Source organism: Parasteatoda tepidariorum, chromosome 7 (assembly GCF_982258835.1).
Source record: "Parasteatoda tepidariorum strain Cologne lab strain chromosome 7, Ptep-v5.0, whole genome shotgun sequence".
Lineage (NCBI taxonomy): Eukaryota > Metazoa > Arthropoda > Arachnida > Araneae > Theridiidae > Parasteatoda > Parasteatoda tepidariorum.
The window spans coordinates 32,814,621-32,842,251 of NC_141761.1; the positions used below are offsets into that span (position 1 = coordinate 32,814,621).

General features: G+C 29.7%; 1 protein-coding gene across 2 annotated transcripts in view; it reads right to left on the reverse strand.

The window, feature by feature from the left end:
• LOC107457312 (putative enoyl-CoA hydratase, mitochondrial) overlaps positions 1 to 27,631 on the reverse strand; it is a 65,729-nt gene that overhangs the window by 15,136 nt on the left and 22,962 nt on the right. Inside the window, exons 1-3 of one of the 2 annotated variants that reach the window (XM_087167637.1) lie at positions 5,135 to 5,800; positions 2,424 to 2,621; positions 1,224 to 1,351 (exon numbers count right to left, since the gene is read on the reverse strand). In XM_087167637.1, coding sequence (XP_087023763.1) covers positions 1,224 to 1,351; positions 2,424 to 2,621; positions 5,135 to 5,237 — 429 coding nt within the window. In that variant the 5' untranslated portion in view covers positions 5,238 to 5,800. Of the gene's footprint in view, positions 1 to 1,223; positions 1,352 to 2,423; positions 2,622 to 5,134; positions 5,801 to 27,631 lie in introns of those variants that run through there. The other variant, XM_087167635.1, reaches the window with a different exon arrangement.

The window sequence follows — 27,631 nt, forward strand, 5'->3', positions numbered from 1 at the left end:
GAATGGGTTAGTTATATATATTGGTAAATATGATGGTTTCTACAAATTGTTAAAATTAAAATTTTTTTTAAGACGATGGCTAGAATTTAAGTTTTATAACGAAATAAGTGAAATTTCAAAGAAATCTTAACAACATATATAGTTCCTGTACTTAAAGATGTCTTAAGTATATCCTTTTTTACCACTGAGAAACAATGCCTTGCCAGCATTTCTTATTTTGGTTCTTAAAAAGATCAACTAGGATCAAAAAGATCAACTTGGTCTCAAAGAAAAGCAGAACAGTATAAGAAATAACTAGAGAAGATTTAAAAATACATTCAGTTCAAAAGGGACATTTTGATAAAATAAATTCCCTCCCTTTTTTGATCCCATTCAAAACATTGTTGATTTAGACTAAATCACAAAAGAATTAATTTCACCACTAGATAAACTTTTTGATCCCAATCAAACCACTAATAATTTAGGATATAACTTAACAATAATCCTTTTAAGTTTAAACTCAGCCTGGGTAATTTACAACAAAACAGCGATTTCGCTAGACTTTTAAGTTGAATTTCTAGGTTGGTTTTTTTTTTCCTAAGAGAAGATCTATATTTAAATAATGAATTTTCTGTCTCTTTATCCACCTATTAATAATTACATTCATAATTTTTCTATCTATTGATAGAAAAATAAAGAATTTTGAAAGATGAAGAGCTATATTCAAACAATCAATGCTCTTAATTAGGGCAGATCAAATACCTGCATCAAGGAAAAGCAAAGAAGTAATTTGATAATCTGAATTCTAATTTTCTATTTCAGCTATTCATAAAGAAATGTTTTTAAATATTTAAAGTTAGCTTGAAATTTTACCTACATTAATCTGGAGGACATGCTATGTCCGAGCACGCTACATAACATATTTTTCACCTTCCCTCCGTAATTCTCAGCGTATTCGATTCAATATAGCTCTAAGGGGAATCGATGATATTAAGAGTAAAAGATTCAACTGCAACTATTTAATTATGAATTAAATAATTAGCATGGATTTAATTAATGAATAAACTCCAAAAAATATTAGTACGTGATTTAAAGGTAATAAATAGCATCATAATGTAGATACACCAAATGATAGTATTACAATAATTATATACAAATAGTATTTTAATGTATAATTTAAGTACTATAAGTGTTCATCACACTATTAGTAAGAGAAAACAAATTGGTAAAAGTATATAACTAACTGCAAATCCATTCACGGCAGCGATGGTTGGTTTCTTAGTATTGGCCACTCTGTCCCAGGATGATAAAAAGTTTCCAGAAGCAACTTGAGCAAACGTATAATCCTGCATTTGTTTGATATCGGCTCCAGCTGAAATTTATATATTCATAATTTTTTCGCTAAATTTTGATATAAACATACGTATCAAGCAATGGTCAAAAGACCTTTTATTAAAGCACATGATTTATATGTATATATCAAACTTGCAAAGTTTTCCAGACATTTTTATCACAAATCCTCAAATAATTTTGATGATCGGTTATAAAATAATACAGTATTGCATACATGCTGATTGTTTTTGATTTTTATAAATGGTATTTACTAGTGACAGCCAATATGCGTTTTAACCAAGTCAGTAATTGTGATCTACCCTGACCTTTCTAACCTTCATTTAACATTAAATTTATTAATAATATAACATATTTTACAGCATTAGACATCTATGATTAACAGTATAAAATATGACATAAAACTAAACAATTCACATTGTTTCAAGTAATTACTGAAAATTTATTTAAAATTTACTTATTAAATTTATATTTATTTCAATCTGTCATTAGTGTGCTTTACATTGCTATACAACAATTTAAGCTTCTAAGCAGTGCATGTGGCAAATACCGGAGGTGCTCAACATATTAATATATCACCCTGGGTTTTCAAAAATTTAATTTAATACTTATATATTAGGAATATAACAAATATTCTGCTACTGTTCAGAATTTAGCCCTTTTGCCGAATATTTGGTTGGCCAAATGTTTGACCAAATATTCTACCGAATGTTCGGCTGAATATACTGTGAAGTACTTTTTGTAAAAGCAATTTTTTATAAAGTTTTTTTTTTTTTTTTTTGCTGGGAATTTGAATAGATTTAATAAAGGATAATCTAAAATTATATTTCTTACTACACATTATTAGAAAAAGTTTTTACACATATTTGCTAAGTTCTAAAACACGTTAATTTATGTTCTGAAAGGCAATTGGAAAAACAAAATTTGAAACTAGATTATAGTACAAGATTTCATCAGTACAAATATCACGCACAAAAACACATTATATATTGAAAAGATGTATCATAATTAAATTAAGATTATGCTGAAAAGAAAAATAGAATTTTGACAAACACTTAGTATAATTCACAATAAAACATAACAATTAAGGTTACCAGCAAATGCACGTTCACTTCCAGTTATAACTATTGCTCCAATTTCTTTGTCACCTTCTAAAGTGTCGAGAGCAGTTGCGATTTCCTGCATTAAAGGATCACAAAGAGCATTCAGGGCTTTCTTGCGATTCAGAGTGATAAGACCAATATTCTTCTTTTCACCAGTCTTTTCAACTTTTATAAATTCATAGTTAGCCGCTAGAATAAATTAAATTTTTAATATTAATTAGAAAATTAATAATTTTGATGATTGGTTATAATAATTATTATAATAAACAAAAAGAAAGAATGAAATGGATGAAAATTGATAAATCAACTTCAGATTATTTCAAACTTTAGTTTAGAAGAGTTTTGGGTTTAACTAAGGTAACCAGTACTTTCAAAAGACGAGATAGCTGGTAACAAAATTTCTATTTGGATATTTGAGAACCCACTGCTTTACTTTTCCAATTTAATATTCTGCGAGCAAAAATCTGTAAGCAAAATTACATGGAGAAAAAAAAAACAGAAGATGTTCAATTGTTGCACAAATGAGTACCAAAACTAACAAATAGACCAAAAATAAATTCTGTGATTTACAAAAACTTGCAAAGAACCCATTTGAAAATGATACTGCGGACATATTTGATGTTCAAATATAATAATGTTTGGAAAAAGTATGACCTGTCATCAGATTGCTCCAAACTCATCAATTAAAGTGGTTCTAAGTTAACACTTCTAACCTATATTTAAATTTAAGGCCTTTTTAAGGACTTTTCGAATCTATTTTTCAAGTAAAGTCACTGAAATCAGAATTTTTGTTGTTGAAATTTTGATGTTTTTTGTAGTTTAATCAATTTTATGTAAGCATGTAAAAAGCTTGTAGCTAGGCAAAAATTTTTTTTAAAGTAAATCTTTTATACAGGGATGCACAATCATTTTGGGGGGGTCGGCTTCAAAAAATACAAAATAGTGTAGGAAACCATTATTAACATAATGCTGCTATTATGAAAATACAAGGAATATTTAGGTCTTGTTTGAAAGTAAAATGAGTTACAAAAAATTAATTTTTTGCTTTGATGCAGAGAATAAAAATAACTAATGTGATTATAACAACATACTTGTAACAAACATGATGTAAACAAACATACTTATTAGATTACAAAGCAAATAAAGGTAAATGTAGAACACATAAAAGGTTATTTAATATTACATTTATCATAAAAGTTAACTATGACTACTAACCAAAAAACAAAATTTGTTTCTAATAAAACATTAGATAAAAGTGATGATCTTTGTTAGAATTTTAAAAATAAAATTTTTTATTTACCTTATTTTATTTTTATTTCTTAACTTATATAAGTAAACTCTTGACTAATTGCAATTTATCACAGACAATGAAACCATTGCATAAACAGAACTTGCATAAGCACAGGCAAGTTTTTGACACATGACTTTTTGACCAGTTTTTACCATGATCTTTACTGTCATGTTAAAATTTTTTTTGTCTGAAACATCAAAAATTAAAATATTTGATGACTTTGTATTTTCATTTTACTTCAACTAATTAATATAAAAAGTGCAACTTAAAACTTTAAATCAAGAAGAAAAAAAATTACAAAAGATATTTGACACAAAATGACTTAAGATTATTGATAAAATATTATAATGTATTCTTACAGCTAAATAAAGAAAAATATGCAAAGCTAATCACTTGATATTGCACGCGTCAATACAATAAATTATATTTTTAAAAATGTCATTTTATATACAATTGTGGTTTTAATTATGAGAATTTTCAGTTAAATCAAAGTTTTTAAAATGAGATAAAATGACAGAGGTCCTTAAATTAGTTTATCTTTAGTTACAAATTTTGAATATATATTTTCAAATTATTATTCAGGTATCCAGGTGCATAGTAAAAAATATTTGTCACAAATCAAAATGAGGTATAAATCACATTTTATACTAATTTCATTTGATAGTATGTAAAAATAATCACGTATAAAATATAAGTAATTGCAAAATTAATTAATTGCAACAAAAATTTTGTTAAGAATGTATTGTCTGCTAGACCATAAAATAAGGAAGAAAAAAAAAGTGGATTTTTGATAGTTTTTATGGGTAAAAATACGGTTTTAACCTTTAAGTAGTTAGAAAACAGATTTTGGCATTAGAAACCCCACCTTGATTACAATAAATCTAAACAAAAATTTGTAAACTAGGGAAAATTTTTTAAAGCTTTTTCAAACGATAAATTGCAACTCATTGTCCTGGTAGCAAACATCCTACAGTATGGTAGTGGACGTTGCAGATTATCATAGCACCTGAAGAAGATAAATTTTTTTCGTCACAGATTATCTAATTTTAACAAATACAGTTTTTGCCTGAAAGTGTTTTGGTCACTGGCGAATTTGATTTCATATAAACTTTACAGGGTTCAAATTAGGAAAAGATTTTTAACACTGGCAACAAAAATAATAAATAAAAATAAAAAAGTTTAGAGCAAATCGACATTTTAATGGGGCTAAAAGAAATTTCGAACTAAAGTACGGGCTTCCTTGTCCAGATCGCGATTCTGATAAAGTATTTTAAGAACTTTGATGAAATGAATATATTACAGGAAATTAATAGAGGTTAATAAAAACTTGGGAGTTTACGCATACACAGTATTTGTATGATAAATGAAGAAATGTTATTAACTGAAATATTTATTCCTAAATTTAGCTTACCTGCAGAAAAACCTCTTGCATTAAAAATACAAATTTTAGGTGTCGATTTCAAATATGACGCTTGCTTTACAAAAGTAGAGCCAATTCTCATAAAAAGTGACATTTTAAGCAAATATAAATTGAATTATAAAAGAATGAAGCAAACTATAGACAGAGACACTATTTTCCAGCCGCTAGCAACAAGACCGCAACCCAATTGTAAACAAAACACCCGTTTATAATTTGCAAGGCTGAACTAGATCAACTCGTTATCGAGTTTCACGTTCGAAAGATTTAAATAATTTATCGTTTGTAAACTGTTTAATTTTCAAAAAATGCATTAAACTTTTTCGTTTCAAAGATTATTTTTTGTTTCATTATTAGAATTCTTAGTTTCATTATAGATCGCACCCCCTGTGAACTGATCGCAAAGACACGGTTCCCAGTAGAACACCGAAGAAGCGGATGGGTGACCACTTTGATTAGCCTGAGTAGGGACCAGTGATGCGAGGTATCGGTCCTCGTTAAACTGTTCTACAGTAAGGTGCTCGACTTCGCGCGCAGGTCGCCAGGCTACCAAAGTAGGGGAGCCAACCCCTCTGCAGAGGATCAGAATTGATGGCATGTCTTCGGATCATCCTCTGGGATGTTTCCCACACCGTCGCCAATAGCCCATTGAGCAGCTCTAGTGCGACGTAAATAAAGTACCTACCTGCCTTCTTTATGAATCACGCAGTGGTGTCTCCGAATTTAAGCGCTTCAAGGGCTTTACGTTCATAAAATTGAGACAGCTTCTTATTTGTAAACTGATGTCTCTTGATTTTCAGAGAACGAATGAAACTCAATAGTTCAAAAATTCGGTGGTATTTCAAAACTTCAAGTGTATTTTGTTGTAAACTGATGGCGTTACTACTTCAAACAATCAAATAAAATAACAAGGTTTCACTTAACTTGCTGTTCTTAATAATATTCGAAGCTGAAACGTCAACCTGAGATTCTATTGCCGGGTTGGCAGAAACAATATATTTAATAACAGCAAGGTAAGTGAAATATTGTTATTTTATTTGATTGTTTGAAGTTGATCAACAGATTGTCAGATTGTCAACATTTGGCATCCCTGCCGGGATGACGTATTTAGTAGAGTATATTTGATGATAAATAATAAAGAATTTACAGTGTGAATAGAATATGGAATAGCAGTAAAGGTAAACAATAAAACATTTAGAATTAGAATTGTTTATTCATATTAGAATACTGTTACATTTATAAATATAGGAAACATCGAAATTGATGAACTTTTGAAATTAGAACAAATTAATACTGATGATTTAGAAGAAACTTTAGAATTTTTAATTAGTAACTTTGATTCTTTAACTAAGATTGATTTAGAATCTCAGGTTGACGTTTCAGCTTCGAATATTATTAAGAACAGCAAGGTAAGTGAAACCTTGTTATTTTATTTGAGTGTTTGAAGTAGTAACGCCATTAGTATAGAACAATTTTGTGATTGCAAGAATTATTCTTAGTGTCTTTATCGGAATGTTTTCGAGACTGATTATGATCTATTTCTGTCTCATTCGGTTAAATAAATATTGAAGTAAATTTCTTTTTCTTTTTTAATAACTCTCTAAACTTTATGAAATAAATAAGAATATACTTTTGAAGAAATAAATATAAACCCAAGCCTTTAAATTTTACAGATTAGAGTGCAAAAAAAAAAAGAAAAGAAAATGAACGAAGAAAATTTAACTAGTTATTTTAATTTTTATGTAAGATAATAGTCGTCTTATATATAATTCTTTAAAAAAAATAAATAAAAAAGTTGTGGAATAAATGGAGATTTGGTAGGTAGAGGCTTAGAGAAGCTAGGCAGAACATACATGTTCTGCGTAGCTTCTGTAAACCAGCGTGGCCAGCAGAAAATTTCTTCGGGGTGGGGAAGCAATCAGGAAAATCTTTCTTAAAATGCTTCGAAAACTCATTATAGTTAATTTTTTTTACATATGTGCATCAAAACTTTTGGAATTAAAAAAATACGATAATATTTTTGATACAAAAATTTGCTTTTTACACATTTAAAATTTGATTTATGAAAAAAATTATAATAAATAATATATTTTATTAAAATTAAATATGTTATGAGCATAAAGAAGTTACATAACTTCTGGTTTGTTTTAGTTATACAGTCACATTATAAATAAAATTTTTTTTCTTAGAATAATTATTCTTAGTTTCAAAATATTACTACGTAAAGAAATGTGTCCTGCCTGACGAGAATTTTTATGTTTTCCTTAGAAAAAAAAAATTTGTTTAATTTTTTTTAATAATATAGAACATGCACAGAACATGTATATAGACCATTTATATATGTACCTATCTTATCTATGTTATCTGTATGCTATATGTATCTATCTTATGTATACTATCTATAATGAACTTCGCTATAAATTAAAAAAAAAAAATATTTTGCATTCTTGTGGTTGTTTTATGCTAAGTACATTTCAGTATAAGCACTCGAAAGATTTGATGCTCTGCACTTATAGCACTTTAATACAATAAACTGCTAAAATAAATAGAATTATAATTTTATTTTTATAACAGCATGATTTTATAATGATTATGGCATACTTGACTTAATTTAAACATCGGAAATGTTATAAGTAACAAATCGTGTAAATATATAATTTAACAATAATTACAAATATTCGTGACAATTAATAAATTGAATTAGTCACTATCATTTTGAGTGTCATAGCTTATTTTGGATTTTTGCTTTTTTAAGTATAGATTTACTTCTTCATGAAATTATTTTGTTTTGTTTACATCGCAAAAAAGGTTTAGAAATTCAGAAAGAAATCGTGTACAGAGGAATAACTCCAAAGAAATAAGATTCTTGAAAATCGGTACTATAGCGTAAATTCCAGATTTATTGTAGCGATTAATGACATTTCAGTTTAGCTTTATACGTTAAACAATGCATACCTTTTTTTTCTTCTTCATAAGATACTTATATGAGATTCTGAAAAATAATTTAGTATTATTAGCGTGTTCATTTAAAAATAAATAATTAAACATTTTGAATTTAAAGCGAATTTCTTTAGCAGATTAAGAATATTTTTTCGAGCAGAAGTTGGATTTAAATAGCCATCTATTTTACACCCAAAAATGTCATCAATCAATAAACATCTTTATAGAATATGAGTCCTCATTCATATCAATGATGAACTAATATATTCTAACCTGTATGTTTGTGTTTGTCTTTTTTCTTTTCTTTTCTTATTTTAGATGTTTTTTCCCCCTAGTTTACTATAAAATGTTCAGTTTTTATCTAGTTCTTAAAAATAAAACTGTAATTTTGAAATTGAAATTCCTAATTATACATTCCACCACTTTTTTTTTCTTCAACCGTGTACGATGATTTTTGAATTAGTATGAGTCAAAGTCTTCATCAATACTCCATTTTCAGTTCCGTTTAAAATATCTTTTATGTGAAAACTATTTCATTTTATATTTTATATCCGTCTTTGAACAGCTGACCCAATTTTGGGTTTACGACTACTAATGTTTAAATGCGTAGCCTTGTAATTTTGAACCAACCCAGAAGGCGAGGAAACTCCTGGATCAGCAACCCCAGAGGTACTGATTTGTTATGGGAACATGGAGGAATTTGCGACACGACAGATTTAACGTACATCAGTCACCATTTCCTACACGGAGAGTCTTCGGCCGGTGGGGATCGAACTCACGAATTCTTGGCCATGGGCCCAGAGCAATCCAAAGCAAACGATAAACATGTATTTTAAGAATGATTATTTATTTTTACTTTTCTTCTTTAGTCAGATTTTTTTTTAAAAAAAATAATCACATTCATTTTACAAATCAAGATCTTAAAACAATCCTGTCTAACGAATACAATGGCATGCATGTTGGATGGGAAGCCACAAAATGGTTGCGTTAAACAAAAATATTCTGCGAAAAATTGCATTTTAAACTCGGAACTATCCTAATCTCCTACTCAAGAAAGAAAACATTATTACGAAGCATTAAGTCCTCATTACGCAATCATGATAAGCACCTCTTCTAGAAAAGTTCTAAAAAGTGCTGGAACGCCAAGCTAAAGTCTCCCCCTTAATTTCACTCTTATCTAAGGCATACCGCCACTAAGCTTAAAGCTTTGGCATAAAGAGCGCTTCCCAAATAAAGTGCCAGCTAGGGAAGCAATAAAACAGAATTCTAGATTTTATTGCTCGGCCGGGCAGCAGGAAAACGCAAAATGGCCTCCGTTATTAAATGTAAATCATCCAGATCCTTTCCCGCGTCGTCTCTTCACAAAATGAATATCTCCTTCGCCCTTTGCTTAAATGCCGAGAAGACGATATATCGTAGAACTTTTCAAAGTGGCGCCTTCTTCTAAAACCGCAGTTTTCAGAGAGAGTAAATGAATTGCCTGGTAGATGAACACACTAAGAAGTGTTCTATAGCACCTTTCAAGCAATTAGAACACAGCTAGCTAGATATGGCGGATTTGTTGCGGCAGTAAATGCTGAACCAGAGAAAAAAAAGTGTTTTTACCAATCGGTAATTAATCCTATTTCCTATTTGGCATCTTAATGCGTTTGAAGAATAGAGGGAAAAATAATTCTGAAATTCTTACTAATCGATAGATGTATAAGTATTCCTATAACTTATTCCAAAAATGAAGTAACATAGCAGAATATATCAACAAATCTTATGTATTACGGAGGATTGTTTAACGAACTTGTGTTAATTTAAAGGCTTTGAATTAAGATATAATTACTCTTAAGTAAATTAACGTTATTTTTAGAACAATTGAGTGACTATATCAGGTGTTTAGAAATCGCTGCTCTTAATCTATATTTTTTTAGAGATTTTCTTCAAAAATGATTAAAATCGTAGATGATAGGTATGGAAAATTTCTATTTAGTTGAAAGATATAAGAATAATAGTAAATTCGAATCTAGATCAACCATAATCTTGATACTCAATCACTTATGTTCAAAGAATCTGTATCAAGGTCAACCAAAATTTATTCAAAACTAATTTATTTGACGGATGAAACTGGAAAACAGCGAATGGTGATAATTTAAAACAAGTGCATGTTTTATTAAAAAAAATTCATTTAAACCTTTTAATCACATTTTTGGTTTCACTTTTGTGCCAGAACATTTTGATAATTTTAACATTTAGGTATGCTTTTCAAAAGTTGGAGAATTTTAATTTTAGTAGTTCAGAACTCGCTACAACTTAGTTTATAGCTTTTTGTTGACCATGGAATTTAATTTTTTCGGTGTACGTAAGAGGATTTAACTTCGAGGATCAGCTATATATATTCTTCGATTTCATATTTTTTTACAATGCGTTTATCAAAAAAAATTAGCTACATTAGTAAAATTGCCACAAAACGGAAAAAGTAAACATATTTCTAAAATTTTGCGAAAAAAAAAGTAAGTACGAGACGAAGACTAAGCGTAGTTTTTGAAACTGAACTAATATCACTACATTGTTGGACGATAAGGAACTAACTTTTTGGATATTATTCTTTTTCGTAATCTGGGAAAGTGAGTATTCACTGCTGAAGGGGATGAATTATTCAAGAATCGGATTCCAGGATTGATGTTGCCAGCTGATGCTTTTACTTTTTCTGCCGTTTTCATAACATTGAGGAAATCCAAACGAGTACCACTGATTTATTGGTAATATCTTTCTTCTTTTTAATACACTTATTCCTTGCCGCGGTTGTTTAAGTTAAGAAGTTGGTTAGATTAAATAGAATAGTGGTTCTAAGTATTTTTTTCCACCACGCAAAATTTGGAAATTTTCACATGCCAGCTGATCTAACATCCTTTAAAAATGCTCAAATAAATTTAAAGAATGAATAAATTTATAGCTTTACTAAGAACATGAGACTTTTTACATGCTGTGAAAGGAAAAATCCACAAGAAAATATATTTGGGCTAACTGGATTAGTTGCACATAATAGCTTGAAACGGTCTAAGGTACAATGCATGGACTGGTTCAAAGTACAACAAACATATACTTTTTCGATTTTGCTAGGCCTAATAAAATTAATTTATTATTATCATTTTTTAAACTTGGTACATTTTCTGAAAGAAAATGATATTTTGGCAGTTATCTATCTTGGTTGTATTTTCAAATGTAAGGACTAAAGACTTTAAAATAAAATTGACGAAAAAAAAAGTACGCCGGTAAAGTTCTCCGAAATAGTCATCAACAGATCAAGGGGAATCTGTTACAGATATAAACTACATATACTGAATGCTAAATTCTTCCACTGGGGGGGGGGGTTCAAAAATAATTACAATGGTACAAGGAACATGCACTCCTTGGTACAAAATTCTCCCTTATAGAAAAATAGTCTTTGTAGCAAATTAATAAAATAGTCATACAGCTCGAGATTGTTATTGTTTACATTTCTACTGAAAACACCATCCATGTTCAAGTCCGTAGCCTTGTAATTTTGAAACCAGCCTAGAAGACAATTGAATTCCAAAATAAATCATCGGGACAAATTATTCTTCGTGGAGGATTTGTTATGATAGAATTAACTCGCATTTGCCTTACAGAAAAGAGGGGAAAAGCACGACAAGATCACGGTTAGACTGAGGGCAGTAAAATTCTCATGATTCGTCTACCTCTGAGGATACTATGGCCAGTGCGTGCCGACTTCAGAATTCTTATCTACCAGCCAAGGCTGGGATTCGAACTCTTAGCACCCCTTGTGTCTGGATTAACATAGGAGGTTTTCATGCTTTTCTTTTCCATGTAACGCAAATGCGGATTAGTTCCGTCAAAAAGTCCTCCAAAGAGGCAAATATCTCCCACTAATTGATCCAGGAGATCTTTTGTCTTATAGATTGGGTTCAAAAATCAAGGCAACGGTGTTCAACATTGGTAGTCGTAAACTTTAAGTCTGCTCGGCTGTTCAACGGTGGTAATAAAATTATAATAAAATAAAATAAAATGACTGAGTTTTTACGAATTATGTTCCGGTCTCGTACTGACCACAGTGCTGACGTAAAATATCCTTAGTGGTTTACAAATCATGGGTTAGAATCCCCTTGCCATCGGGCTAATTTTGGGTTATTTTCATATTTTTCTTCTTCATGTTACGCAAATGGGGGTTAGTTCCACCAAAAAGTCCTCCAAATGCTAGTTGTTCTCAATGTTTGATCCAGGAGTTCTCTTGTCATCTGGGTTGGGTTCAAGATTACAAGGCTATAGAATTGAACATTGATAGTATCATTAACTCAGAATTGGGTCGGTTGTTCTACTTCTGGTCATAATTATGAGATAATAAAATGATTCTGATTACATTTAATTTTTATTCTGATTGTTTGAGCCTCTATAAAAGTGTTTTATTAAATCTAATAACGTAAAACCACAGAGAAAGCAAATGAAAAAATGGAATTATTTTACACATCATTTCATAGTGTTGATCAGATTTATAAAGTCAGTAGTTGAAATGTTCGAATCCAACACCAACTCCGGACTTTTAAGGCAGCACGACTTTGACTTGTATTCGAAAATTTCCATCGAATCTCAGAAAAGCATTAATTGTTACTATATATCCTAGTCTTAGTCTGTATTGGCCATTGCGCATCTGAGACGCAAAGCGGCCCTCATCCCATTATCAGCTGCCGGGATGGCCTGGTCGGTAGGGCGCTGGGCCATGTCCGAGAGTTCGTGGGCTCGAACACCGCCGACCGAAAACTCCCCGTGTAGTAAAGTGACTGATACACGTTAAATCTGGCGAGTCGCAAAAGTTTTTCATGTTTCCATAACAAATGAATACCTCTGGGGGTACTGGATTGGAGATCGATCGTTCTCTGATTCAGGTCAAAATTACGATCTGTGGATGATTGAATGGATGTATGAATGGGTCCGCCCTGTAAACGGGTGCCAAGTAGGGAGTGGCAGAAGTTCAATTCTATGCCATAGATATAGATGGCGCCACTGGAAAACAAGAACAATCGCACCCTTTCTGCCTAAACAGGCATACGTCAACAACAACATCCCATTATCATGTACCTTTTAAAATAAGTGACACGTTGTGGTCAGCTAACCTTATAATTGCTGATTTAGCAATATCATCTTCCATAAACCATTGTGTAACATTACTTAACGAATATTTAAATTTCACTGGTAATTTCTTCTTAAACATAAATATTTTTTACAAGAACATAAGAACATTTTGATTGCAAAATAAATAATTACTGTAGATTTATGTAAGACCATTTTGTCATTATATTATTAGTAGCGAAACAGACAATTACCTAGATTTGAAAAATAATAATTTGTTTTTGAAATAAAATTTAAACTAAGGAATATAGATTGTGAGATTCAATTAGAAGAAATAAATGAGAAGTAAGTTTCCTCGTTGAAGAAACTCATAATGTCAAAAATACAAGATACAAACTGACCTCAAATAAAACTCAAAGGACTTCGAATCAAATAATTAAGAATACAACTATCACGTTTAATAAAAGAAAGATTTATTAGCTCAAATAAAAAAATTATAGCATCGCCGTTCCAAAAAACAAATCATGATCTCTCTCAAAAAAGCTATTTACATTCTATATTATCACCATGGCAACCACAAAACTCTTCTCGTTGCCATCTACAAACTTTAAAATTAATAAGTAAATTATTTTACGAAAATTACGATGCGCATAAGCACATAATATTTGACACATAACGATTCAAATGGGCAACGAATTTTAAAATTTTACTTAGAGTGTTAAGATTTATATCTGGCAGCAAGTAATCTATCTATCTCGTTAGCTAATTTTGATTGGTATCGACTCGAGCGTGAGCTTATAAAATAAAAAAAATAAATATCTTGAACACAGAAAACATCATCGGCTGTTCTTACAATTTTTTAACAATCATTGCAAACATATTTTCAGGTAAATTTTATATGAAATGAATATGGTGTCTGGATAAATTAACAGAAGCTATATCAACTCGATTCTAATGAGTTACACGCAATATTTTATTCATTTTTTTATATTTTATGATGTTTCTAATTTTTAGATAATTCAACTCGAAATTTTAAATGATTTATAATATTTTAAATTATTTTTCAGATTACGATATATATGATATTTTAAATTATCTTTTAGATTTAATGATTAGTATAATTGTATGTTTATTTTAAAATTCAAATGCATATATAAACATATTTATTTTTATATTCTCAGTTGTATAAGTTAAGATTTTTTAAATGAATGTACTTGATATTATGAAGAAAAAAAAATGCATTTCCATAAACTGAAAACTAATTAATGATTTGATTTATCACCTGCTTTATTTATCCTTAACTTTTCTTTATATTTACTTTGTCATTCTAGTAAAATAGAGAGAGTTATTTATTTAGCAATAGTTTTTAGGCATCATAAAACAAACAGTAAAAATGGTTTTTGCATAAAACTTTTGAAATAAATAATGTAGAAACGTAAATGTAATTTAAAGCCATACATTTTCCCTTTTGTGTAGAATAAAAACTACCAGGAAGGTGAAAATAAGTTTTATTTTGCATTACTCTAAATATCTACTAAGATAGAATACTTTTGTAATATTTGGTGCATAATTTACAACGTAAGTTCATTTTATGAGCTATAAAAAAGCTAGGCTGTCCCCGTTATTGCTAATATAGTCGTGTAACATGGTAAACAAGTCATATTTATGCTTGCATATTTAGCCCGTTTTCGAAGTAGCTTTTTTTTTAAAGATTTTTTTTCTTTATTTTCTTCTGGGAGATACTTTATTGCAAGAAAGAGTCAATGACCAAATTATATCGAACTTCTTTAGAAAAAAATAATTTATCACGAATAAAAAACTAATAAAATAGTCTTTGATGTTATCGATATTTAATATGTTAAAGATAAAATGCTATTCCACGAAGCAGTATTTGATATGCTGGCCTTCTTACAAGGGTACTGCTATAGTAGTACTGGTAATCTCGTAACATTTTCCTTATGCGTTTTTTATAGCTAGTAAAAGTCTAACATGGAATACATAAATTTTTTCATAAATATGAAATATTTTAATACCAATTTGAGTTTTTTTTAAAAAACTCTTTGATCTCGAGGGCTCCTGAACGACGTTTTTTAAAATTTGGCTTCCAACTCAAAAGCTCCGCTATGGAGTGTTATTATTCCGCTATAGCACATTATTATATGTTTTGCATCGACGGTAAAATAAATTACGAAAAAAACTTTTTGAATGTTAAACGATTAAAAGAACTATAAAAAAATTGAAAAGGAAATAGAAAAAAATTAAGTGGATTCACTTTTTGAGTGGATTAAAAGGGGAAAAAATAATTCCCCTTACGACGTTCGAAAAAGTTGCGTTCTGCGTTTTAAAGAAAAAAAAACTTGTAAAATGTAGTTTATAAAACTCACATTTATTTTGATATATTTCTTTTTATTTAATTTTATGTTGTTAGGGTATATTATTTTGGAAAAAATTCGAAAATTTAGATTGGCGACAAAATAGTGATAAATTTATTTTGTTTGCAACATTTAATAAGCAATTTTAACTTTCAATATCATCAAATACAGGACTGCAGTTGAAATGTGAGTACTTTAGCTAATAGGAAGGCTGTCAAAATTTAGATTGACGATTGTTTATAGTTCTAAAATGACAATATTAAATAAGTATGTTTGTAGTGGAATAACAGAAAAAAATTAAACCTCATCGTCGGATTAGTAGACGTAAAGAGTCTAAAGTGGCTCTGATGTCAAAATAAAGCAGAGGAGTGGTGGAGAAGTTTTACAGAACATTGGTGAAATAGCTACAGTAAAATTGTTATTTTTTTTATTTTTTTAAAAAATATATTACGTTTTAAAATTATTATTTTAGACACGGGAGACCATTTGAATATAGGTTTCAAAATATTTTATTATAGCAAAAATTAGTTACTTTTTGCTAAAAATGTCGTTGATTTGCAAAAAAAAAAAAAAAAAAAAAAAAACGTTTTAATTTCCAAAACAACGTTAATTGGGAAATATTATACATTTGTGCTTTTCAAAACCTAATAAAAAATCACAACACCTATATTCTTTAATATTATTATAAAATTGCTTTACTTTCGGAAATACTACTAAGGCAATATAAACTTCACGTTCTTGAAAGTCTGCGCATTTAAAAAGGCGGACCAGCTGGTTGCCGGAGGCAGCTAATATAAATAAGATAAGCTAAAATATTAGTACTTTTTTTAAAATTTTGACTCAGATTTACTGATTAATCCTACTTAGGAAACTACTAAATTAAGTAATTTTGCTAAACTACAAAAGCTTAGTAATTCAGAACTTTAGTAAATACCTAGAATAAAAATCTAATTTTCATATTTCACTAAAGCATTTATTAATACATACTTCTCCTTTCTCACAAAGTTTTATAACTCATTTGGCAACTTCGCACGCATTTCATATTCTTTGGCATTTCGTGTTACGATTACAAGTTGTTTAAATATAAAATTTTAATTTGAATCATTTTAGGTTTTGGGTAAAATTGAATAACATTTTGTAAAGCTAAAAAAAACTTTTTAAGAATATTAGAATAAATATTATAGCAATAAAACATATTATTACAACCTGTAGAATCTGATAAAATACTAAAATATTGCGTAGTTGGGAGAAAAAAATTATATGTAGAAACTCTGTCATAATCAGAATATTTCGAAACGAAACAGTTATGCTAACACTCTCAATTTAAAAAAAAAATCCCCCCCCCCCAAAAAAAAAATTAACACTATCCGAAAACAAAATTTTTCTTCTTCAGTAAATCAAAAAACATTATCTTAAAAACAAGAAAAACCTTCTCTTAAAAAAACCCTCTCAAAAAAAAAATCTCGATAAGTTTTTCAACGTTGAACGTAATATCATAATACTGTGCAAATTAGTTGCAACATGTTCAAATGAGAAATTAAATTGAACTGAAATTTCCATTGAGGTTCGGAAAATGTGATATTTTATGATTCAACATGTTTTCTAAATTTCTAACTGTGTACGGTACTCCATTATCGTACATTACTTATTCAGTATTTACACTTCTTAAAATTGCAGCTATTTACGTAAACAATGTGAAATATCAAAAGAATTATCTGAAGAATGTGTAGTGTTGATTGTGTTTTTAAAATTTCAAGCTAACAAGAGACTTTGATACAATTTCTGGGAAAATTTCAATCATTATTGATAAAATTTCAATAAATTTGAATCTGTCCAAATTATTAAATGCTCGTTTAAAATCCACATAAAGAGCAAAAAGATGGATATTATATTCATAAAATTTCTCGACAATGTTTCAAACTATGTGTATCTGGTCGACGATGGAGCAATTTGATCTAATATGGAGAATTTTTTACAACTATTTTGAGCTTTTTCATGAAATCGAATTTTTTTCCAATCGTATTTTCATTATATCAATTCCGTTTAATTAGAGAAAAAAATAACTTAAATATATTTTGTGACTGATGGCAACAAAGAAAATATGCTTGTCTTTACCATTAAAATAAATACAAAACATGTTTTTAAAAGTCCATCCAATTAAAATAATGATTAATAATGTTTGGCTAAATGCTATCTCTCGAGGTCAAGTCCCGATAGTCAAAAATTACCTTTATCAACAGTTTTCTCCAATACTTATCCCTTTCGGAGGGTCGTAGAAAACAATTTCCACTGTACCTATCTATAGCAGGCACTTTGCTACAAGTATTAGTATACTTAGCTCGTGTTAAAAACACCATTTAACATAATGGCAGTAGGACTTATTACTAAATTTAATTAAGCATCTTTGGCGCTAATAATAATGAAGTGATTTTTTATGGTTTTTCTAGACGATTAAGTGCTTTTTCTTCATTAAATTAGCTATTTAGCTCAAACCTTGTTTTTTTTGCTTCAATTTGTATGGCATGCAAAAATTAATTAAGCGTTATTAGAGACAATAACAATATGGATATTTCTTATTATTCTCTTATACGTTCCTTTTCCCCATTAATTCAGCTTTTTAATGCATAACTTATTTTTCTTTTTGTTTCAATTTGATATAATTCCTTCATATAAGCTAACAATATTTTTTTGTTTTCTTAGTGTTTTATCAGTATTTACCACAAAATATTTTTTCATGAAACAACACATTTTTTACTTCTCATAATTACACACGTATAATACTCTAAAGTAAACGAGACAATGGAGAGATAAATTTAATCTTCAATTCTATTATAAAAGCAAAAAACAGAAAAAAGTAATGAAGACATCTTTTTTGGGAGGTTCCAAATCTGGACACATGAGTGTTTTCCAAAATGCATTGGAAGAAACGGTTTTATTAAAATGGAGCAATAATGTGACAAAACAGTTACGAACTAATGCGCTAACCCTACAATAATGGAAAAGACACTTCCAGTTTTTAAACTTTTTTTAAAAATTTCTCAAGAAATACTTAGGACTATTTTTTAATTTTAGAAGTGTTTAGTACATGCGAGTTTTCATATTTAGCAATAAAGTTTAAAGCTAATGGAAAAATCTGATTTAAATGTCATAAATACGTAAAAGAAATTAGTCGCAAAAGAAGTTTGAAAAACGAAATCAAATGCTATGTCCATTTTTGATACCACGCATTTCCAGCTGTGTCCATTTTCGTAGACACGTATTGGAGCTATGTCCATTTCCATAAACACTCATTTCGAGCTATGTCCATTTTCATTAACACGTATTTTGAGCTCAGTACATTTTCTTAAACACGCATTGGAGCTGTGTCCATTTCCATAAACACTCATTTTGAGCTATGTCCATTTTCATTAACACGTATTTTGAGCTCAGCACATTTTCCTAAACACGCATTAGAGCTGCGTCCATTTCCGTAAACATTCATTTTGAGCTGTGTATAGATTTAAAAATGTAAATGAAGTGTTAAACAAGGGATACCCTTGTGAGAAATTATTTTTTCCAAATTTTACTGGAATTGTTGGAGAAACATTTGTGTAAACATACACTTTTTTTTCTGAGAAGTAAACATATTTCTCAGATCGTACTATTCTTCAAGATTTCTTTAAATTCAAGTAAAATTTTATGATAATGACAAAGAAATCTCTGCTACCACGTTTTTTATTTAATTATTTACTTAATTTTTCGTTTGGAAATATTTTAATAATAAGATAATAATTACTTTTAATTCATTATACGAAGTACTTTTATTTCATTACACGTGTATCAATATAATGCTGTAACAATTATAAATATGTAAACAAAATCTAATGCGCAACAAAATAAATTGTTGGTTGAAATGCGTTAATAAAAAAACGTTCGATGTATTTTTAGCTAATAATATGATGCATGTGTATCGGTAATTTCTCTGCATATAATTTTAAACGAATCATAATTTGTCTATTTCTCCTATGTTTGCTTTTAGAAAAAAAAATTATGATTATGTTATGCATAAAAATACTCAAATAAAAAGAAAACGTAAGACTATGTAAAGGTAAAAAAAATTATTGCTCATAAATCTAGTAGCAATTTTATTTAACATTCATTATCACTTCAGAAAATATAATTAAGTCATTTATTCTGAGAAACACTTAAAAATGTTTTTAATTTTGAGCCCCAAAAGATGAAGAATATCTTTTCAAGTTCCTTAACGAGAAAATGCAATTGTTGAAGAGAACAACAAATTCCTTTTACAGCCTCTGTTTAAATACACACGACACTAAATGTATGCAAGACGGGCTCGAATTTTTCGAGCCCTTCGAGATAAAACGATCCAAAAGCCCCCTTGTTTGTTTCTTGACTTAAAGTCGGGATTATACACGTTGGATGAAATGTGTCGCTTAGAATTAATACGAACGCAAATTAGGCGGGTGAAAAGATTAAATAAACTGTGTCAGTTTCTTAACGACCGGGGAAGACCGTGTCAAGTAAAAATGCATGACAAAGGTAGCTCGCGTCAGTTGTTTCCGTTAGAATTGTTTATTTTGTCAAATCCGTAACTTGAAGGAGTTTTGGATCGAAGTTTATCACGTCATTGTATTGAATGCTTGTCAACTTAAGCTAATTTGTAAGTATGATTCAGGAAGGGGTTGTAAGGCAGCGGGAAAAATGAGTTGACAAATTTTAATTGATAAATCGCAGCTCTTGTCCAGTCTTGTAATGACGCTTGCTTAATTAGGCGCCTGGAGCGGACTATTTTGAACTAGAAAAGAAAAGCCTTCAAGTGGAATTTTTGACGCTTTAAAAGAGAAAACCAAGAAATAATTTGAAGAATGTATGATGCAGATTTCGTTTTTTTAAGAGCGTTGATTTCAATGAAAACTTCTTACTTTTTACAAAATAAACAAATACTAATTGTTAAAGAGAATAGTTACAGCTTAAACCGGATAGTTAGCGAATCCTACAATAATGGATATAATTAAATGTAATATCTCAGCTCTTTTTTTAAACCTCAAATTATTTATCGTGCTTACGGATAAAGCAAAAAAATAAGAAGATATCAGTTTTTCACTTCTCTTCTTTTTTCTTCTAATTTCTCTTTAAACTGTAGGGAGTTTACTTTTAGTATAAATCTTAGGTATAATTTTTAACTCAACATAAAGCGTATTCATTGGACGAGTTTAAAGGAGTCAACGGAGTTGTCTTTGAATTGTTAAAATTGCAATTGTTTTCGTTGTAACCTACTTATTGAAACAAAATAAAAAAAATTTAAATAAATTGTTCATCAGAAATTGAAAATATTGTTAGAGCTCAAGATTTTTTAAAATGAATTGAGTATTATAATAGGTTTATTATTATTTGTTAAATTGAATATAATTATCTGGATTGTTTTCCTTATAAAATTAGTAGGAAACAAAGAATTGTGATATCACGTAGATGGTTGAAAAATTGGCAGTCAAGCGATAGCATACAACTTTAAAATTTATGTAATTTGCAGCTCGCTTAACTTTAACTGGCTCCGTGTTGCATAATTCATCCAGTGTTATAAGTTCGCAAGTCGAAAACGATTGCAGCAACGGACTAAAATCACTTATTGAAAAATATGCTGTGATGTTGCATTAATTGTATCATTAAAAAAATTTAAAATTATTTTTTGCTTTCTGTATAAAATAAGATACGCAATTTAATCGGTTTTGTACTTTTATTAAAAGTAATTTAATTAATTTTTTTATTTAAGAAAACAGTATAGGGAAAGCTTTTAATTTGCGGAAAATTTAATAGCCCGTTATCTTAACATTGAAAAATATAACAGATATACTAACACTTTGTCTTTTTCCTACACTGCATAAAAGATTGGTGTGTTTCGGGTAAAAATTTCGATTTTGAATAATTTATGTCTTTGTAACGGCTTTGATCTTTTTTCACTCACAAATAAATTTGAGGCCAGCTTTATTAGCGAATGACATTTCGTAATCTTCTTGTTCGGAGAATTTTAAAATTGAATCATTTTTATTTTTAAAATGCCATTTCAAAGGATATTTAATCATGAAAGAACAAAAAAATTTTTTCCGGAAAAACTGATACATTTTGCACTTCGATTCTCATTCCCAACACAAATATTATGGTGCAATATCTCTAACAACGCTATTAATGGTCGCATCTATTTTCGTTACATTCCAAATCAATTCCAATCCCAGTATCTGCATTTTCCTTCCTCACTATTAGTTTGATTAACGTTACGGGTGACGAGATCTCCACCTATCTTAACTACAAACAAACAAATACCGAGCATCAGGTTAAAAGAAAAAGGTGCTTATCTGATCTCCGGGGAGACATTTTCCCAAGTATTCAACAAGAAACGAGCATTACCGGAGAAAGTCTTACTTCCAAAAATAGCGTTCCATTGAACATGGCTCAAATTACCACCGCTATTTTCATCCCAGAGATTGAGCCATTATGTCTTATGGAATGGAGTTAAAATTATACATTTTTTTTGTATGCGTGTGAACAGTGGGATAGAAGAAACTAGCAAAGTACTGGTAATGGTAGGAGGTTAACCGTGCGTGGCTGTAAATGACCCAACAAGATATTTAAGTTCGAATTCCATCTCCAATTTTGTAATTGAAATTCCAAATAAGTACATTTTATTTGCTTACTTATAGTAAGAAATGAAAGAAAATTCGGAAAATAAATTGGTATTGTTACTTTTTATGAAGTGAATAATGGTAATTATTAATCTTTACATCACAATTAATCTTTTATTGCAGTGTTCCCCGGACCCCGGACTGGTACCGGTCTGTGGATCACATGGCACCAGGCCGCCCATTTCATTGAAACTGAATTCATACCCCCAAATTAAAAATATCTGTGTTCCATTAAAATTTTATTTATTTAAAAAAATGTCCCCCGAAGGTAGTGACATAAATTTTTGTAATGTATCAATGTCTACGATTACCTCCAGATGAAACCGTCTCATTGCAAAGAAACAAGCTTAGGGTTCTCATTGATTTAACGTTCTAGTAAGTTAAAATGCTAAATCACTTTATATTTATTTTTTGGTGTAACTGTATTCTGTTTTGAAGGCATATTTAAATACAATTAAATTAAAATTAATAAATCAAAATGATCTAAAATATAAACAATCAGCGTCCCCCTCCCAGCGGACTGCGGTAAAATTATCAAACGCTGACAGGTCCGCGGTGATAAAAGGTTGGGGAACACTGTTTTATTGGACCACCTCTTTTGCATTATAACATTTGATTATCAGGTACTACCTATAGAAAAATAAATATAAACTTTATAAAAATTGAAAATCCCTATCTCGACCATATGAATAGAATTATTTCATGTTTGAATAAGATTTTTGTACGAGAAAATAAGACTTTTCTTTCAATTGTTCAATGTAGACAAACTTATGGATGTGACATTAACAGTGTTTAAATTGATGCAGAAAGAGCTGTTGAATCAGCATTATTTAGTCTTATTAATAATTTTTTACTCTGACGTATCAGAATTTAGGAATGTATTACACACCGATTGCTAATTGCGGTCCATATGTCAATCGTAGTTGCGATAAATGGGCTGTTTGTCCAACCATAAAAATTTTTACACGAGCTATTCAGTTTTGCGATTTGTTAAAAGAAAAACTATCATTGTATCAGATTTAGTGAAAGCATATAAAAATAACTAAATCTAAATTAGATTTTAATCTAATTTAATCCTACAAATTCGATGTACAATGTACAAAATAAAAAATATTAATAACTAATTCTTAATAAGTTTTCATGCAATAATCGTATTATCACGTACTTAGATGCAATTTAAAAGGTTCTAAACGGTATGAGAAGAAGATATTTTATTTTATCAGTATTTCTTTTTAAATTTGATTAGAAATTTTAAACTCCTACAGCTTTGATGGATCCAACTATCAATTAATAAACAAACAACGTATTTCTTTATCTGTAGTGATTTAATACACAATTTACTTATAGCGCAGTTCGTTCATTTACCTGAAATTTTTATTTAACCACTCGTGCAATCTAGTGCAGGGGTTTCCAACTTACACGAGGCCGGGGGTCACAAGTAAAAACACAAATCAAATGGCGGGCCGCAACTTTATCAAAAACTTATGTAGGACTCCTTTATGTTTGAAGGAACATTAAATATTACTGTCAGATTTTTACCAAGTTGTACAAAACAAAAGTATAGAATAACAAATAAAAATAAGAAGTAGATTTTGAAAAATATTTAATTGTATATAAAAAATTCGGGCTACAATAACTTTAATGTGCACCCATGTATTAAGCAATTAATGTGCAACAGATATCTAATTGGTAAGATATAAAACTTTCAAAAGGTTGGTATTTAAACTGACATAGTGGCACACGAAATATTCAATGACAAAATTGAGCTTTGTCTGCCGCAACCACCAGAGAATAGATATTTAATTTACATTTTAAATTTACAAATATGTGTGTAAATATTTTCGTCCAAAATGAGTGGTTTCAAAAAGTTAAATTGGAGAATTTCTTCGAGAAATTCCTGATACACACATGCTAAATTATATTCACAAAATACGAAAAAAAAAGAAAAAAAAAAGAGCAACATACACGATTATTTTTGTATTTATTTGAATATATATTTTCTTGGATGCAAAACCTGAGAAATAATTTTTTTTTTGCACCGTTGGTATGGTACATTTCACAGAAACGAAGAAATTAGGTTTGTATTTACGAGAAAAGTATTTTAAATCCATATAGAGTTTTTACGAAAATTGTCCACAAAAAAATGAGAACTAATATATTTTAGTTCGCGGGCCACAAAAAAAGGCTTCGCGGGCCGGATGTGGCCCCCGGGCCGCCAGTTGGAAACCACTGATCTGGTGGGACAAACGTGCTATTTTGTAATTAAAAGAAAAATAAATTCATACGCATCTTAAAAGAAATTTTAAACAATAAAGCAGGTATTTAAACCAGCATGTCATTGACATATTATTAACTTAAATTCTAATTGATTTAAAAAGTATATAAAAAAATTGGCCATCCAAACTAGACGCTATTTCAGTTCTTCTTCTATTTATTTCCTTTTTTACTTTCACAAGTTCGAGATCTGTGTCTGTCAATCTAAAGTGAATTTTAGCAAAACCCTTTCAACGCTGTGGATTAAATTTTATTCAAAGTTCCTTCGAACCTAAACAAATATATATATTGGTACAATATGTTTACTTGTTCTTTTGAACTGAAACTTTGAAAACAGGGCAAATAGATCAAGAAGAAGGGAAGAGTGGAGGGTCGATGAAAAAAAAAAGTATTATTTTCACCGCGTTTTGTACCAAATGCAAAAACAGTAATATTTGCATCAGAATAGAATGAGGGGGAGAATATACCAATAAAGAAAAGAAACTGCTCCCAACGTTTGTAAGACGAATGAGACTTGAACTCATAAGTACTGGCAATGGGGCTGTACTAAAATTACTGTTTATTTTGTTGTTAACTTTAAGATCCCTGCTTCTGCTTAAATATATAAATTTTAGTCTTTCAAAAAGATGACTAGTCTGGGGAAAATTTCCGAAGCATAATTTTTGGTTGGATCATAATAATGATTTTTATAATTTTAAGATTAGTGTACTGAAGTGGTTATTTTTTAGTCTGGAAGTCGTTGTAATTTTATTAAATGAAACATGGAATAGTATTTATACCAAAATATTTAAACGCTTTTAATTAAAAAAAGTTTTTTTTGACTTGAATGGGGTTGGTGTTTTTACAAGAATTAATTGACTTTTTCTTTCAATACTTTTTATACATTATTTGAACTATTTTTTATCTGAACTTGTCAGTTTTCACGAGTATTTTAAGGATTTTTTTTCAAATGATATGAAGCAATTTTTCAATAATATTTTTAATTTTAAAATTTTTTTTAAAATTTTCTTTAATTTTTTTATTACCATAGAAATTATAAAGAATACGTTTGTTAACAAAGCAGAAAAAGAAATTTAAGTAACAGGCTTAGTCAAAATCTTTTGTTTTAAATTGAAAAGCGTTTAAAGCGTTTTGATGATTCGTTCAATAACCTCATATTTCAACTTATATTATTGATAATATTGTAAACATGATTTGGGTGGCTAATCCAAATCCTCCTTTATGGTTTCTTTATCTTAATACAACTATTGTTTTTTGAATTTTTTTTTTTTAAGAAATGCGCATTTTAACAGACTCCAGCATGTATGTAGTTCCATTTTTATTCGAGGGAAAAAGAACAGTTCATTGCATAATTTAGCATTCACAACCGAATTTCGTCTTACAGCATCCTTAAGATGATTTTGGCTTGTAATATTTACTGATTCATTCACCTAACATTTTGTGAATTTTGCACAATATGTTGCAGTATTTAATAGTTTGATCTAAAATGTTCTTTTTCAGACAATGTACGAAATAAATAAATATTTTTTATCCCCTTTTTTCCACCAATGCATGGGACAGATTAGTTTTACAAGATATAGTTACGTAAATGTCTATTATTGCATGCCTATAATAATCATGCCTATGTATAAATGTCTATTACACATGAATAAATTGCAGTACTTGTTAAATTCATAAAGATAACAAATTGCATATTTGGCCACGTTAGTACGGGACCTTAGAATCCATACAAATGTATTTATCTTCTTTCTATTGGCAAAGAAGCGAAAGTTTGTCTGCATATGTGTTCGCTAATAACTTGAGAACATGTGCACCGACTTAGATCGTATTTTAGTCACCAGATTGCAAGTTTTCAAGGAGTGATATGTAAACAATCACCTCTTTTTCGCGTTATGTGGTTCAGGCACATTATCGAAAATGCGAAATTTCATTGATGAATACCATTGTTATGGATTGAAATGAGCGCTGTCATGGAAGCAGATTTTTTACAATATATATTAAAAATAGAAGCAGACAAAATCAATACAGTAAAAATTAAATGTGCTTAAAGCTCGTTAAAGTCAGAGTTTAAGTGCATAAGTAAAGCGTGCGCCGGTGATAATGTTAAACCTAAAATTGCTTATTCTTAATCGGCCAAACAGCATTTCAATTTCAAGGATATTAAATTACTAACTATTAAAACATTTTAATACCAGCTATTAATAATAATAATTAATTGCCGGGATAGCCTGGTTGGTAGGGAGCTGGGCCCATGTCCGAGAGAGTTAGTGGGTTAGAACCCCGCCGGCCGAAGACTCCCCGTGTAGTAAAGTGACTGATGCACGCAGGGACTAATGTAGGATATATTAGTCCCTGTATTAGGGACTAATATAGGATATTAGTCCCTAATACACTATATAGGGACTAATATAGGATATTAGTCCCTAATATGGACTTTATATCTATGGATGCACGTTAAATCTGTCGAGTCGCAAAAGTCCTCCATGTCCCCATAACAAATCAAACCTCTGGAAGTACTGGATTGGAAATCGATCGTTCTCTGATTCAGGTCAAAAACTATGATCTGTGGATAAACGAATGGATGTATGAATGGGTCCGCCCTATAAACGGGTGTGACGTTTGGTGTGGCAGAAGTCGAATTCTTGGCCACAGATGGCTCCACTGGAAAACAAGAATAATCGCCCCCTCTGCCTAAACAGGCATACGTCAACAACAACAATTGTTCACAACCTTTTTTATCACGAATTTTTAGTTTTGGAACTTCATAAAATTTTCCTTAAAGGAAAGCATTATAAACTGTATCAAGAGAATCAGTATTGGCACCATAAAGCGAAGTTTGCCAATAAGTAGGTCACCGGTTACGGATATTCACAAGGGCGTATAGTATATGACAATATCGCGAATATGCCACAAAGTGATAATTACTGATTACGACAGTATTGTGACTGGTGTTAAATTTTATTTGGGTATCAAAAATACTGACACCAATGTATAAATTTTCGCGATATATATATTTTTTACAATGCATCTCAAAATTCAAAGTTTGTACTCATTAGTCATTTGTTTTATGTTCGAGTAGGGGACAACTTGAACAAGCAGTTGCCAACACATGACCGGTCAGTAGAAGATGAGAG